This window comes from Erinaceus europaeus, chromosome 1 (assembly GCF_950295315.1).
Source record: "Erinaceus europaeus chromosome 1, mEriEur2.1, whole genome shotgun sequence".
In the NCBI taxonomy this organism is placed as follows: domain Eukaryota; kingdom Metazoa; phylum Chordata; class Mammalia; order Eulipotyphla; family Erinaceidae; genus Erinaceus; species Erinaceus europaeus.
Genome location: NC_080162.1, coordinates 15,557,489 through 15,574,672, shown reverse-complemented (window position 1 = coordinate 15,574,672; position 17,184 = coordinate 15,557,489). Strand labels below are relative to the sequence as shown.

Sequence of the window (17,184 nt, the reverse complement as noted above, 5' to 3'; positions counted from 1 at the left end):
TCCCAATATTTTCTTATGAATAACTATGTGGACTTCTTATACATATGTCTTTGAACAACTGTCTGTTTTCTTATAACATATTTATTCTGAGCTTCTTGTTGAGATATTTAAGATACATGTTGGTAATTGCTGTTAGATCATCATCCAAAAGGATTGTTCTAACTTTTAAATCCCATAAAGAGTATATGAGATTGTTTCCCTATAGTCTTGTTGTGGTCGGTTTAAAATAACCCAGAAATTCGCTAACACTTTTCAACTCTTCCACTGAATCTCGAGAGACTGTGCTTGCTTCAACAGAAACTACCACAAGGCAGAAGTGATGCCACCTGACTTCTGCTTATTTCTCTTAGGACACTGGCTCTGCAGATTTTTAGATACAAGGCAAGAAATCTACCAAGCCTACATAGAGACCACAAAGAAATGGTGAGAGAAGATGTCTGGGAAGTCCCAAGGGTTTGAGACACTGGCTGTCTTACTTAGCCCGACTCAAACAACAGAAATATCAGCGAAGGATTGAGATCATGACTCCAACTCCTGCTGCTGTTTGACTGTAGCTGCAGAAGGCCCCAGGCAGGAATTGCCTCACTGAGCCAAGTCACCCATAGATTTGTGAGTAAAACAAATGGCTGTGATATTTTTAGTGCGGAGGTGGGGGTGGGGGAGGGTGGGGGTGCAGGTGGCAACACCAGGACTTCACTGCTGAGGTTAACTTTTTCCAGATGGGAGGAGGGAGTGGAGAGACAGAGACAGACAAAGAGGGAAGACACTGAAGCTTCTGCCAGTGTATGTGGGCTGGGCTCAAGCCTACATGACAAAACAGGCATTTTCTTTGGTGAATTACCTTGCTTGCTCATCGGGGAAAATTTTAAATCACTTAAAATATTAAAAATATTAATGGCAGGGTGGGAGCAGATAGCATAATGGTTATGCAAAGAGACTCTCATGCCTGAGGCTCCAAAACCCCAGGTTCAATCCCCCACACCACCATAAGCCACAGCCAGTTGAAATTATTCGTTGTGAAACTCAGTCCTCAAAGCCATGGGGTCTTGGGGGTGGACCCACAGAGAAACATGCTATTGGTGCAACAGTTAAAGTCCTCCTCCTAGTCTGTGACACATCTGCAACCTCAAATTCCTAGTCTTGCAGAGCCTTGGCAATATAACCTTAGTTGGCACTTGTGACTATAAGCATTTGGTCACTGCTCAGACCTGATGAAGTACAGGCTGTGGCCTTCATCCAAACAGAAAATCAAATATAATGGGGAGACATACACAGTACCCTGAAAACGCCAGATTCAAAAGAGCCGAGGAAGACGGCAAAACCAAGGTCCTAAGAATGCTCACAAAAATGAGAAAAATCTATGCAGGAATGCTGCATATTCAAAGAAATGAGGAGAGAAATTACAGAAAAAGGGGTAACAGTGACTAGAAGAATGAGGAGCTGAGTTGTAGAACTTAAAGAAAAAAACATTTCAGTAGAGGAGAACATCTACAGAAAGACAGACACCCAAACTTAGAGTGAAATTAAAGGAAGTCATTCCAAAGAAATAAAAAAAAAAGCATGAAAACAAATGAAGAAAATATAAGAGCGTTCTGGGACAATACCAAGAGTAACATTCATATCGTAGGGATATAAGGAGAAGAGGGTGAAAAGGAGAGAATTCATATTTGAAGAAATATTATCTGAGACTCTCCCCAAATTAAAGGAGACAGACACGCAGGCTCAGGAAGCTCTAAGAAAAATAAAACCAAACCTAAGTTCATCAAGGCACACATAATAATTAAAATGGCCAAGATCAAAGACGAAAAGAGAAGATTCTGAAGGCTGTTAAGTAAAAAGAGTCACCAATAATGGAAATCCCATAAAATTATCAACTGATTTCTCCACAGAAACTCTAAATAAACAAAACAAGGAAAATAACAAAGCCCAAATAAGACTATGAACTCAAATCGCAGCACCGAGGTTAACAAAGGGCATGGTGTGTGTGTGTGTGTGTGTGTGTGTGTGTGTGTGTGTGTGTGAAAGAGAGAGAGAGAACTGGAAGGGGGAAGGGGAAGGGGGCTCAATGGACTTTGGTGAAGGGTTATTGGTGCTTTGGTAGGAGTGAGGCAACATATTTTTAGTCAGTGAGAAATTGTAGTTCTAAGGCACTTACAGTTTATAAACCAAGGCTACCTCAAAACGAAATGAAAATTATTATTTAAAAAAGAGTATTCTCAACACAATGATTGCCACCTCAACATGCTTCATTTCAGACTGTGTCCAGAGACTTCACGTGTGGAATGACAACCCTTTAGCTTCATTACTCGGGTGAGACCTTTCCTTTCATAGTATGCTCTAATTCCATCTCAGGTGGTTCACTTTCTAACAAAGTCCCAAAACCTAGATATACACCAGTTTCTGTGAGAGAGAGCATATGTTCACACGTATCTGTAAACTACTGCAAAATATATACCTGAAAGCACAAGTACACTAGAGTTTGCAGTGAGTATCCCCCTAACACTTCCTCTCCACTATTCCAAGCTTTGGGTCCATGATTGCTCAACAACTTGTTTGGCTTCGTATGTTAACTCTCTTTTCAGTCACCAGGTTCCAGATGTCATCAGGATGCCGGCCAGGCTTCCCTAGACTGAAGACCCCACCAATGTGTCCTGGAGCTCCACTTCCCCAGAGACCCACCCTACTAGGGAAAGAGAGAGGCAGACTGGGAGTATGGACCGACCAGTCAACGCCCATGTTCAGCGGGGAAGCAATTACAGAAGCCAGACCTTCTAGCTTCTGCAACCCACAATGACCCTGGGTCCATACTCCCAGAGGGATAGAGAATGGGAAAGCTATCAGGGGAGGGGGTGGGATATGGAGAGTGGGTGGTGGGAATTGTGTGGAATTGTACCCCTCCTACCCTATGGTTTTGTTAATTAATGCTTTCTTAAATTAAAAAAAAAGAGTATTCTGAAGATCTTAGTTCTTAGCTAAACCTTTAACTACAACTTCCCTTTGTGCCACGTGATTTTCTGCTCTCAGTGTACTCTCTTTTTAATTCCTTGGTGAGAGAATGAGAGACAGAAATACAGAGACAGAGATATGATGGCATGGCCCCCTACTCATGAAGTTTCCCCCATGCAGGTGCTCCCAAGTGGTGGCCAGCGGCTCAAACTTGAGTCTATGTGCATGGCAAAGTGTCCTAGGAGAGCTGTCTACTTCCTTGCCCCCAGTACCCCCTCCAAAAGTCTTTAGTCTGATAAAAGAACAATGATAGTATACTTTATTATTTGTATATATATATATATATGCGCTACTATTATACTTTATTAATAATTGTTATAGAATATATCAACTATGACATGCTTATTTTTACATTAGGATATGCCTTCAAGTTAGTTCTTGAACTAGAATACATCATTTCAACACAGCTGTCGTTGAAGTAATCCTGTTTTCAAACTGAATCGCCTTTCATTGCTTTCTTAAACTTTTATCTTGTGAGTTGGTTTTTTGTTGTTGTTGTTAATATTATTTGTGCATGTTCTTGTGGTAGTAATTATCTATACAATTTCTCAGATGTCACTATACAGTTTGAGTAGCAGGAGTATTGACCACAAGTCAGAACTAGTGCTGGTGGTGGTAACCATCTCAACCTACTTAGTTCTAAATATTAATGACAGCCAAAGAGGCTGGTGCTGCTTTCTTAGCTGGATAGTTGCCAGAATAAACAGAAGACAAGCACTAACATTACCTAGAAAAATCTGGAGAAAGGGAGTTACAGTCAAGTGCAAAACCAAAAAGTACAATTTAAATGCATGAATTTAACAGACCTGGAGTAGTTGCTATCTGCTGCTAAGGTGTCAACTAAAGATGCAAGAAAAAAACAAACAAACAAACAAAGTACTTTCCATCTGGTTATGCATCCAAGATTAAATGGGGGAATAGAGAAGGTAAACATTTTTTTTTCTTTATTGGAGGATTAATGGTTTACAGTCACCTGTAAAATATAGTAGTTTGGACATGCGTAACATTTCCCAGTTTTCCACATAACAATTCAACCTCCACTAGGTCCTTCTCTGTCATCATGTTCCAGGACCTGAATCTTCTCCCCCCGCCCCCAAAGTCTTTTACTTTGGTGTAATACACCAACTCCAGTCCAAGTTCTGCTTTGTGGAGAAGGTACATAATTTTTAAAAATATATTTATCTACTTAGGAGGGAGAGGGGGGAGGGAAGAGAGCAGAGGGGGAGAGGGAGAAAGGGGAGGGAGAGAACCCCAGGGCATCCTCCTATATATGTTATGCCAGGGAGGGAACTAATATATTAAGACAAACAAGCTCACCTGCTGATTCACTGGCGGTCGGTTTACTTTTCTTTTTTGTTTCTGGTAAAGGTTGGTATGGCCTTTGCCCCACAGGCTCATCCCCTTGGATAGCTGTTAGATCGTGCATGCTGAAACTTCGTAAACGTTCAGTGATTGCTCCTTGGCTCTATTTAGTAGAAAAGCAATAGATCCAAGAAGAAATTACACTTTAAAATACTCTGTATGCATGTGCTTAACTGCCCCTCAACATTTTTCATGAAGTTTGCTCATCTTATTGTGACAACTTTGAAAAACTGAAATAATTGTCCAGTACATTCCCGTTTCATTGACATTTTGATTCAGCTATTGAAACTCTGTGATAACATATCAAAACCCAAAACACATTTTCACAACTCAATTATTATTATTTGTCTCCAAATTGACATAGAGAAAGGGCTTCTTCTTATGCTGGTACTTGAACCTGGGTCTCAGGCTTGGCAAAGCGGGCACCCTCCCAGGTGAGCTATCTCACTGGCCTTCTCACCTCGACTTAATTTGTGTTCCATTCCTAGCCTAGCCTAGCCTACCCTATCCTTTATTTTACCAGAGCACTGCTCAACTCTGGTTTATGATGACGTTAGGGATTGAATCTGGGATTTTTGGTGCCATAGGCATGAAAGTTTTTTTTGCATAACCATAATGCTACCTTCCCAGCTCATTGAACTCCATACATCTTTAAATTTATTAGTTAACTAGGGAAAGATAGAAACAGGCTGGTTATATGAAGCGATCTGCCAACCTCCATGTCCAACGGAGAAGCAATTACAGAAGCCAGACCGTCCACCTTCTGCACCCCATAAAGAATTTTGGTCCATACTCTCAGAATAGGAAGAAGAACAGGAAAGCTTCCAATGGAGAGGATGGGATACAGAATTCTGGTGAAGGGATTTGTGTGGAACTGTACCCCTCTTATCCTGCAATCTTGTTAATCCTTAATAAATAAATACATCACTAATAAACATTTAAAAAATACATTGGTTATGCTGTACTTACTAAACAAATGAATGACAGAAAATTTCAGAGATATGCTAAAAGCAAATGACTAATGCTCATCTGAAATAGATGCCTTACTTTATGATTCTACCTTTGTATTTGTGTGTCCTCTTTCAGCAACTCTTGGCTGTTTACATCCTGACGAACGGTAAGTAAATGGCATATACACCCTTGTAAGCCTTGCGATTTCCAAGGTTGTCTGTAATACCCAGATATTTCTACCCAAGCAATTTCATCTCCTAGTGCAAATGAGTCAAAAGTGCCATTAGGATGTGAGGGTCATCCGACTGCGACATCTGTCACCCCACTGATGGCCAGGGTTGATTTGGCTGATCTGGCTGGCTAGGTGGGTGTCCCCTTCCTCCCTCACCGCTTCATGTGCGTCCCACCTGGAAGCTGCACACTAGGTGGAAGAGGACGGGTCTTCGGTTGAGGGTATATGAGTAGCTGCGCTCCCCCTCTAGAACCTCCAAACCAGCTCTCAAGGTCCAAAAGTGCCACTAAATGAGTCCAGTTATACGTCATCCATAAACTGGTATCTATAAAAGTAGCATCACTGACTGAAGTATACTTCACAAGTGAGCGCACACGTTACTAGTAGTGCTGTTGTTGTTTTGTATACATTTTGTCTTCAGAAAAATATCTTAATAAGCTAAAGGAGAGGGACAAGCCTTGGACTTCTACTTTCCCAGAACATCTCTTCTTTCCCATTCCTTTAGATAGCTAGAGAGTTCTCTATAAATAGAAGCATGGCGTCTTGTAAACACTGGCGTTTATACATGGAGGTTCAGGAGTACACTACCGCTCAAATACATTCAGATTCTGGGTCTGAGAAGTTCTTCAGCTGAGAAGCAGATAACTGAGCTGCCCTCACAGAGCACACTGATTAATATAGCCAAGGACATCTGAGCGACTACTCAAATGTCCAGGCACACGAGTGGAATGAAAGTGTAATATTGTGTTCTGTTCTGTTCTGTGTTATGGATATATTCTCCCTTTCCATCCATCCACCCATCCTTGTCCCTTCCCTTCTTTCCGTCCTTCCAGTCTGCCATCAACAGGGCTTTGCCACTGACTCACACAGATTTAGAATGAAGGAGACAAAGAATGCGGGGAGAGATATCACAGAACCAAAGCTTCCTCCTGTCTGGTGGGACTTGGACCCCAAACTGGCTGGTGTGCATGGCAAAACAAGTAAACTACACAGGTGAGCTGTTTTGCTAATCCTCTGCACCTTTCTTAAAAGAGTAAAATAGCTTTCTGCCATTTATGTTGGTCATCATTTGTTGTTTTTTTTATTATCTTTATTTATTTATTGGATAGAAACTGCCAGAAATTGAGAAGGGGGAGATATATATATAGAGAGAGAGAGCCAGAGAGGCACCTGCAGCTCTGCTTCACCACTTGTGAAGCTTTCCCCCTGCAGGTACGGACCACCAGGGACTTGAACCTGGGTCCTTGAGCATCGTTGTTTTATTTTTTAAGTTTTTTTAATATTTATTTATTACCTATTTTTGTTGCCCTTGTTGTTTTTATTGTTGTAGTTATTATTGTTGTTACTCATATCGTCAATGTTAGATATGCCAGAGAGAAATGGAGAGAGGGGAGAGATTGACACCTACAGACCTGCTTCACTGCCTGTGAAGCGACTCCCCTGCAGGTGGGGAGCCAGGGGCTCTACCTGAGATTCTTCAGCTGGTCCTTGAGCTTTGCACCACGTGCACTTAACCCGCTGTGCTACCGCTGGACTCCCGTCCTTGAGCACTGTAACATGTGCGAGCAACCAGGTGCGCCACCACCCGGCGCCTCATTGTTGCTGTTTTTTAATGAGCTGCTAGATGTCAAGCACTTGGCTTTACTAAGAATGCTGAGTATGTGGTCCACTGATGAGCCACTGTCCCAGTCCTCAATTCACTATGTTTATTTAGGGACCAGGGACATGATGCTGTGGCTGAGGGCATGCTTTGCATAAATGAGGCCCTATATTTGATGCCATCACAATGTAAAAACCAAAAGAGACAGCAGATGACATCAGAAATATGAATCCACTGCTCCTGCCTCCCCCATTTTGTTGCCCTTGTTGTCGTTATTGTTATTGCTGTTGTTGTTGCTGGATAGGACAGAAAGAAATCAAGAGAGGAGCGGAAGACAGAGAGGGGGAGAGAAAGACAGACACCTAAAGACCTGTTTCACTGCTTGTGAAATGACCCCCCCTTGCAGGTGGGGAGCTGGGGGCTTAAACCGGGATCCTTACACCTAGCAAGTAATTCTTACTATACCATTCAATAACAAACAGCTGTTAAGCTCTATTTCTTGTTGATCCTTGACATACTACATTATAATTTTAGATAAGGCCTTTTCTTAGTTTTCAGAGAAGTCTCTTTTCCCTGTGGTTGTTCAACAGATAATCTCTTCAAGCCTAGAATGGATTTAACTTTACGTTAAGTGAATAATGTAATTTACTGACTTACGGATTAAAAATATATTTCTTTTTGTATACAAATAATTTCTATCTGTTCTTAATAGTTTGTTACAAGATTGTAGGATTATAATCACACACCATACCCACCAAAGTTCTGTAAAAACAACATATATATTAAACAACGGAAACAAAAGAAAACTGGAGAAATTAATTGTAACCCTCTCCTGAAATTCCCTATACATTTTTATACATCCTGTTAGCTTTCATATATATATATATATATATATATATATATATATATATATATATATATATATATATAACTTTTGTTTGATAGGACAGAGAGAGATTGAGAGGGAAGGGGGAAGGAGAGGAAGAGAGAGACAACAAGACACGTACATAACTGTTTCACAATTTGTGAAGCCTTCCCCCTGCAAGTGGGGACTGGGAGACTTGAACCCAGGTCCTTGCACATGGTAACATGTATTGTTGTATGCTTTACATTGGGTTCTAGTTCTCCCCCACCGAGAGAATTAGATCAGTCCAGTTAGTTTCGCGGGCCTGCTTGGCCCCGCCCCGAAGGAACCCCACCAGAGTTCCTGGGTTCCTGAGTTCCAGAGTAAGAGAGAGTGCTTGTGCCACTGCAAAGAGACAGCAGAGTTCTGTTTGGTGATTAGTTTGTCTTAGTTTATGAATTGTTTGAATAAAGAAATACAGGTTCCCTGCCCAGCCGTTGTCTCCGCGTCTCTGTTACCCGCCCGTGAAGCTAGCCCGGCCAGCAAGAGACTACAAAATTTTAACAACAAATGGCGCCCACGTGGACCTGACCTGCGCATCTCTCAGATAAGTAAAGACAATTTGGCTACCTATGCACTATGGCCTTCTCTTCTGCTTGTGAAGAGATCTCCAAAGGCCTCTGCTCTTTCTTCATGAGACTGTTTCACTGTTTCTGGAACATTTATCTCTGGACCACTCTGTGGTTTCCACTCACTCGGGCGAACTCAGAACAGCCAGCGGGAAGAGCCAGCGGGTGGGAGGCGAGGCACGGAGCTGCTGTTTCCACCTGGTTAAACAGCCAGCCAGCCGGCTGCGCCCAGACAACCCCGCGCACCGCGTCCGCAGCCCGCAGGAGGCCGACACCAGCACACAAGAGCCCCAAGAGCCCGATGCCAACACGCTGGAGCCCGATTCCACCACGCAAGAGCCCAATGCCAGCACGCAGGCCAGCCCACAGGAGCCGGCTCTCCACCGCGTGGAGCAGGGCACTGGACGCGTGATCCCTCCACGCTGCTCAGCCACTGCGAGCAGGGCAGCAGACATGGCAGGACCATGGGGCAGGGCCGTGGAGGCCTATCATGGCCGCCACCCCTGGGCACCTAGGCCCATACCTTCTACAAAACTGGCCCGCCTGCCCTCTTGCCATGAATTCTGGAACCATCCCGGGCCTCCCGGACCCCCGGGCTCCCTGCCGAAACTGGGCACACGAGATCTCCAGCTGCCGGTCCCGTCTGAAGGCAGACAAGCTGGAGTACGCAGAGATTTGTGCAGAGATCGCAACCTGCAATTCCTAGAAGTGAAGCTGCACGGGAAGCCACCTCCAGATGGTGAAACCCCCCCTCCCCAACAACTAAGACAGTACAGATTTAAATTCGTGTTTAAAATGACATGTCTTCGTAACAAAGGTTTCTCTCCTAGTGTATTAATGACCATGTTTATGTGTATGTTTAAAGTTTGGTAAACAGTAACTTTAAGGCTAAATTCTTACTAGTCAAAGTTAAATGAAAAAGGTTTTCAACGTAATTCTCATAAAGATAAAATTAACTTACATTTAAAGTCTGAGGTAAAAGTAAAATTAGTTAACAATATATTTTAACTAAGTTGGTCTAAACAAAAGGTCAAATAGACTTGTTGATATGTAAAACTCTCCATTACCTACTCTATTAGAAATGGTAGATTGCACAATGGCTATGCTAATTATTCTCATGCCTAAGGTTTCCTTTCCTGCGCACACCTAGGGTGTGACTCCATCTTGAATGGGTGTAACAAAAGGTTAAAAGACGTTGTTGATATATAAAAGTCTCAAATTCCTTCTCTATTAAAAACGTTAGATTGTGCTTTGGTTATGCTAATAACAAGTTTTGTTTCATAGTAAGTAAATTGCAGCCAGCTGCCTTTGGGACTCTAGGCCGTTCCCAACCCCCATGCAAATGTCCGTCGAGACAAGTACGCCCCCCAGAGGCAAGAAATGTTTTTTTTAAGCTGATAAAGTTTTGCCCACAGAGGCAAAAAAGGCCCCCTCAGGCCTTCCCTTGGCAGCACACTGGTTCTTGTTACTTGCTTGCATGTTTCTCCATGTTTGTGCCAGTTTCTTTTTAAAAAATGCCTGTATGATATATGTTTCTGTTCACCCCACACCCTTGATACTGTAGCCATTTAGTTAAAAAGGGGGAATTGTTGTATGCTTTACATTGGGTTCTAGTTCTCCCCCACCGAGAGAATTAGATCAGTCCAGTTAGTTTTGTGGGCATGCTTGGCCCCGCTCCGAAGGAACCCCGCCAGAGTTCCTGGGTTCCTGAGTTCCAGAGTAAGAGAGAGTGCTTGTGCCGCTGCAAAGAGACAGCAGAGTTCTGTTTGGTGATTAGTTTGTCTTAGTTTATTGCCGGGATAGCCTGAGGGTACTTCTTCCCGAGCTAGTGCTCTCTGGGTTGGAGAGAACTCAACTGGAGCTGATCTAGGCTGCTGTGTGGGAGAGGGATCAGGAACTCGTGCTGCACCAACTTCCGCAGGAGATACACTCTGGAACTCTCGGAGCCGGAAAGCAATTTCCAAGTGTCTTTAATCAGAAGAGCAGCTGTTTTTATACTCTCCAAGTAGGGTGGAAACAGGATGTGATATAGAGAGGGTGGAGAGAAAAGTGACTGGTGAAAATCAGAGTGTGACAAAGAAGGGATCAGTGTGTGACAAGGAGGGGGTGGAGCAGGAGAGAATCCTATCATAGAACCACCAATGCCCTGGAGTGCTTTATGTAAAAGTGATTTATGTAAATAGACCAAAGCTTTAGATCACTAAAATCCCTATATAGGCATATGGTTAAGCAGAAGCCAGGGGGAGATGGCAACTACCCAACATCTCCCCCTTTCTTTTTAACTTTTTGCCATAGTATCAGGAGTGCTGGGCACTTTGTGAGGCAGGGAGACTGATAAGAGGCACACCTTTTTTGGGGTTCTACTGTCCCTCCTTGCTCAACCTCTCTGTGGAGAGAGAGACTAACAGGATTGACACACCCCTCAGGCTCAAGCCCTTCCAAGCTCAACCATATCCTCACAATTCCCCAACATCTTCCTCTTACTTAATGGCCATATATAACTGGGTCAATGTCTGTAAAAGGCTTCATCTCTGTCAGGGGAATAACAGTGTAGGGGTGAACGGAAACCTGTTGGGAAGAAAGCAGAATGATAGTGTGTAAGTGTCTTCAAAAATAACTAGCACAAGACAGGGAGGGATAAGTAAGAGTAGCAAGAGACAGAGTGAGCCTGATGGGTGGAGGAGTGGGGGCCTGATAAGCCGAGGGGCTAGAGGGGTGATCTGGCATTGCAAAATCCCGAGTCAGCTGGCGGTAAGTTCTATGAACTGCTACAGTCATTCTTCAAGAAGTCCAGCAGTATAAAAGGAGTGTCCAGCAAGTTCTATAGAAGCATCAGTCCAATGTCAATGGCCAGGAAATAAATGCCACACGTCTATCTTGATGGAGGAGGATGGCCACCGGAACTTTTCTTCTCTGTAGAGAGTGACCTGGAACCGCCAAAACATGATGGGCGAAACAGAAGCAGGAAGAGCAGACACCGATGGTTGAGAGAAAGGCAGTAGGAAAGTCTTGTCCTTCGGAGTCTGTGAATCAGGTTCTCCAGATCGTGTCAGGTCACATCATGGGTTTCTGGGGATGGCTGTAATTGTGGGTGATGTCAGAGGTCAGGGGTCCAAGATGGATTTCTGGGGATTCTATATGAGCAGATGCTTCTTTATGCGAAGGCTTGTCATAGCTGTAGTCAATTACTTATGAAAAAACTTTGTAACAAATTAGAAGTTTACTACAATTGATAACTCAATGATTATAACTGGTTTAGGTATCTTTATAATTTTGTGTAAAGGTCATCTTACGTGACCTCATGTAGCAGTCTTTATATAGCAAAGTTTTCATACCGAGTTTAAGTTACATATATTGATTCTTGACTATTTTTACATTGGGTTTTTAAGCAAACTCAGGTTACTAGAGTTAACACATTTTAGTGACAATTTTTTTTTTTTGGTACATTTACAATATCAGATTGATGCCAAATTTGTTGTGGATTAATTTCCACAAGATAGCTTACAGGACATTTTTGGGGGCCCTCCAAAAATGTCCTGTATAGAGAATCTGTATTTTAACTTAGGAGATGATGAATTGTCACATTGAATATTTAGAGTTTTACCTTAAACACTCAGTTACTTAAATGAATTGATTTTACCTCTTCTCGTAAAAATGTAACTTCGAAGTTACAATTTAACTGTTAAGTTAATGTTTACCAAACTTGTAACACGCATATTAAACATATAGTTTATAACACACAGGAGGAGAAAAACTTGTAAATAAGATATATCATTTCAAATGTGAATTCAGAACTACTGTCATAGTTGAACCATCTTTACTCACACAGTTTAAGACTAAACATTTCATATTGGTATCAAGACTTAAAAAAGAAATCAAAAGGGGGAATGAACAATTTTTGGACTGTTTCTGGACGTCTCCAGAAACCATGGCTGCGTCCAGCCATTTTATATAAAGTCAGTTAACTTTTCAGAGTACTCTGAGCACAATGGGTCATACAAAAATTTTGGTCACTCAATTTTTTTTTTTTCACTCACTCACTCACAAAACACAACTGGCCAGTCATAGCATAAGACATTCATTCGGGGGGGGGAAGTTCTGTGAATCAGATTTTTTTTTTTGATTCTGCCATGCTGTATTATGGATCCTGGGGTGCATCCTGTAGCCAGTCCTCTTGCAGCCAGTCTTCTTGCAGTGTTTCTTGTTCTTCAGGGATATCAGCGCCATCATGTGGGTATTGCCGGACATGGCGGGCAGGAACCCAAACAGGCTTGGAGTAATTTTGTGGAAAAATACATGCGAAACCCCTCCCCATAGTCAACAGGGGGTCAGGTCCTTTCCAAATTTTATCAAGTGGGTCTTTCCATTTGACTTTAATAGCTGGGAGGGTGGGTGGTGTTTGCCAATGAAGAATTATAGGAGGTTGGTCGGAGTTTTTGTAAATATTAAAGAGATTTAATGTAGTTAAGGCTTTTGCCAGCTGGATATTAGGGGGGTACATTTCCCCTTTTTCTTTATTTAATTGAGCCTTAAGAGTTTGATGGGCCCTCTCAACAATGCCTTGTCCCTGTGGATTATACGGAATACCTGTAGTATGAGTAATGTTCCAGAGGGAACAAAAATCTTTAAATTGTTTGCTGGTAAAAGCAGGTCCATTATCCGTTTTAAGTTGAAGAGGTAAGCCCATTACAGCAAAACAGGAGAGCATATGGCTTATAAGCTTTTTTGAGTTTTCTCCAGTCTGAGCTGTAGCCCACATAAACTTAGAGAAGGTATCAATTGAGACGAACACATATTTTTGTTTGCCAAAGTTAGGTATGTGGGTAACATCAATTTGCCAAAGAGCGTTGGCTTTTAAACCTCGAGGATTAACCCCCAGAGTCTGAATAGCAGGTGTTTTGATTAGACCTGCACAGGAGGAACATGTAGCAAGAATACGTTTTAACTGTGGCAGAGGAATATCAGGAAATCGAGCTCGAAGACCTTTAAGATTAACATGGGTTAGGGAATGAAAGTCAGCAGGATTAGAGACAGAGGCTAGGAGAATTCCTGTGGAGGCAAGGCGGTCAGCTGCAGCATTCCCTTCGGACAGGGGACCAGGAAGAGGGCTGTGGGAACGTAGGTGCTGAACATACAGTGGATGGGTTCGAGAACAGAGCATAGAGGCAATTTGAATTAAAAGAGGAGAAAGTGGGTTGTCATCAATTCTTACATAAGATCGAGCAAGCCATGGAAGTAAGTTAACAGTATACACACTGTCAGAAAAAAGGTTGAAGGATTCTGGTACAGCTTTTAATGCAAGGAAAACAGCATAAAGTTCTTTGTACTGAGGGGAATTATCAGGAAGTTCAGTAAAGAGAGGTTTGGGGTATTGCTGGTCTGGATAATATATAAGGGTAGCAGCTCCCTTTTTTCCACCATCAGTGAACACTGTAGGAGCAGAGGGGATGGGATCTCGAGAGAAAAGTTTAGGTACTAGAAGAGGCAACAGAGGTAAAGAAGCTATCAAATTATTAGAGGGAAAATGATTATCTAATTGTCCTGGAAAACCCATTAAACTTATGGCAAAACGAGAATGGTGGCGTATGAGCCATTCTGTATCAGTGAGAGAAAAGGGAAGAATGATTGAATCTGGTTCCCTTCCTAAGACCTGAACCGATCTGTTTCTTCCTTGGCGAACCATAAATGCTAAGGCATCAATCTTGGTAAGGAGTCTTGGAGCTCCGCCTACTGGCGTATGAAGCCATTCGAGAACGCCATGTTTCTGCCACAATGCCCCCACTACCGTGGGGGTGGAGTTAAAGATTAGAATATTTACTGGAGAGGAGGGGGAGAATCGAACGAGGTGCATGTCCTGGAGAGCCTGGTTAACTTTTTCCAGAGCCAAGGATGCTTCGGGGGTTAACATACGCTTTGAGGAGGGCTGTTTGTTTCCTTTTAACAGATCGAACAGTGGTTGCAGGCAGCTCGTAGGCAGATAAAGATACTGCCTAAGCCAATTCAAATTTCCAAGAAAACTTTGTAAAGAAGCAAGAGTGAGATTAGAAGGAAAAGTAACACAAGGTTTTAAAGGACGAATCTGCGTTAGGGAAATCTCTGAGCCTAAGACAGATATTGGAGGGTTTAGCTGTATCTTCTCAGGAGCTACATTAAGTCCACTTCTCTTTAAGGCAGGGATTAGAAAATCATGTAGGGCGGAGAGATCTGTGTCTAATTCTCCCCATATTAACACGTCATCCATATAATGAAAAACCTTAAGGCCCTTATGAATATATGGGAAAAGGGCAGATTTAACAACCTCTTGACAAATAGTAGGACTATTAGCCATGCCCTGGGGCAGTACCACCCATTCAAATCTATCGGCAGGGCTGGCATTATTAATAGAAGGAACAGAGAAAGCAAAACGTTTACAATCTTGTGGGTGTAAGGGAATAGAGAAAAAACAATCCTGTATATCAATAGCTATGATTGGAATTCCTGTGGGAATTGCGGAAGCAAGAGGCAAACCCCTTTGGGGGGAGCCCCAAACCTGCATGGTTTTATTAACTGCACGAAGATCTTGGAGGAGGCGCCATTTTCCTGAGCGCTTTTTAATCACAAAGACTGGAGTATTCCATGGGCTCCGAGAATGACGAATGTGTCCCAAAGATAACTGCTCTTGGACGAGTTTTTTAAAAATTTCTAGCTTCTCCCTAGGCAAAGGCCACTGTTCCACCCAGACAGGCTCATTAGAAAGCCAATCTAAGCGGGGAGTTCTGTTACGAACAGTGGCAGTTAGTATTGGGGGTGCTGGTTGGGTCTAGCAGTCTCACAGGAGTGAGTGTGGTGTCCTGCAGAGGTGTCTGAGGATATCACTACATCTAAAGATTCCAGCAAGTCTCTTCCCAATAGATTGGTGCTTATATCAGCTATTAAAGGCTGAAAGCATCCGGTAGTCCCTTCTGGATCTTCCCACACAAGGGAATCTCGTGTGCGGAATGCCTGAGTCAATCCTCCAACACCATGTAAGCGTGGTCCTGGGAGGAGTTCCCAACTCTGGGGAACCTCTGCTTTTCTTAATATTGTCTTATCTGCTCCCGTGTCAATCAAACATTTAAAAGGAATATTACCAATCTTTACTGTCATAGTTGGGTGACCCCTTTCTAAAACAGGGGTGGTCCATAAAATCTCAGGCTCTGAATTCGAGCTGTTCTCTTGCTCCAGCCGGTTATTTCTATGCTGGAAGTTCCCACATACTGCGGGTTCCTCCTTCTGCTCACCCTCTGTTATTGTTACTTGGCGTGGTGGGTGTAGCGATGGATTGGGTCCCAAGCTGGGCTTCTGTTTGTGGAAGAAGGGCACAGCACCAAGCGGGCGACCTGCTTCCTTCCCTCTTGGGGGCGGGGCTAAGGGAAGCCCCATACCTAGTTTAAATCCCTGTTTACATTTGGCAGAGGCGTGCCGTTCCTATGGAACCTTGACCAACAATCTCTCCTCCAGTGAAATCCTTTCTGGCATCTGGGACAAGGCATTCGTGGTCTCTGATTCCCTGTCTGGAGGCGGGGTTGCCCTGATTGGAGGTGGGGTCGCCCTGACTGGAGGTGGGGTCGCGGTCTATTTTCTGGACATTGGTTACGCCAATGCCCTTGGCGACCGCACTGAAAGCAAGCTCCTTTTTGCTTATGTAAGGTAGCTGCATAGGCCTGTAACATAGGTCCTTGAAAAGAGCTTGATCTGAGATCCTGTGTAGCTAGAATCCAAGTATCTGGGTGTTCGTTTTTAAGAGTGATACAGGCCTGTCGAAAATGCGGAAGCATTCCATCCCAGACTATGGATCGCAGAAGGAGAAAACGAGCGTCAGGATTATAAATCTTCCTTTCCAAACTCGACTGGACCCTGGCAATGAATTTAGCGAGGGATTCATCAGGTTCTTGTTGCAGGGAGAGAATGGGGGCTGAGGCTGCTCCCATGGGTGGTGTTAATCGCTCCCATGCTTTTAATGCACACAGGCATACTTGATCAAAATACCCCGCTGGAAACTTGGCTTCCGCCTGTTGAATCCCTGTTTCTAATTGGCCTGTTCCAAACAATGCATCAAAATTACCCTCTGGCTGATTTTGAATATTTTTCCGCGATTGTTGTAAACATTCGTCACGAAAGAATGCCTCCCATTGCAGGAAGAGGGGGCCTGGGAGCGTAGCACGAGTCACATCTCTCCAATCTTGAGGGGGTATTAAGGTTCTGAAGCAGGCCTTGTAAAATGGACCTGGTCCATGGGGCATGAACACCGTCATCTTTGATAGCCTGGCGTAGTTCCTTCAGGTCTGTGGCGGAATATGGATACCAGGCCTGAGGTTTTTGTCTATTGGGGGCAACATTGACCGGAAATGTGTGGACTTGCTCTGATAAGTGTGTAGCGGTAGGAGGAGTCATCGAAGTGGAAGCTTCTGGACAAGTGGCCGAAGAAGTGGTTTTGGAGGCTACAGGAGAATTCGGACATGTGTCTATCAAAACAGGGTGGGGTGAAGAAGCAGCCGTGGAGGCAGCAGGAGGTTCCGGACACGTTTCTGCCAAAATGGGG

At 43.4% G+C, this 17,184-nt stretch overlaps 1 protein-coding gene across 2 annotated transcripts in view; it reads right to left on the bottom strand.

Annotated features, from left to right (window-relative positions):
• REEP3 (receptor accessory protein 3) overlaps positions 1-17,184 on the bottom strand; it is a 142,994-nt gene that overhangs the window by 14,537 nt on the left and 111,273 nt on the right. For both annotated transcript variants that reach the window (XM_060193132.1, XM_060193202.1), the window contains one exon: positions 4,324-4,471. In XM_060193132.1, the coding sequence (XP_060049115.1) occupies positions 4,324-4,471 (148 nt within the window). The remainder of the gene's footprint in view (positions 1-4,323; positions 4,472-17,184) is intronic.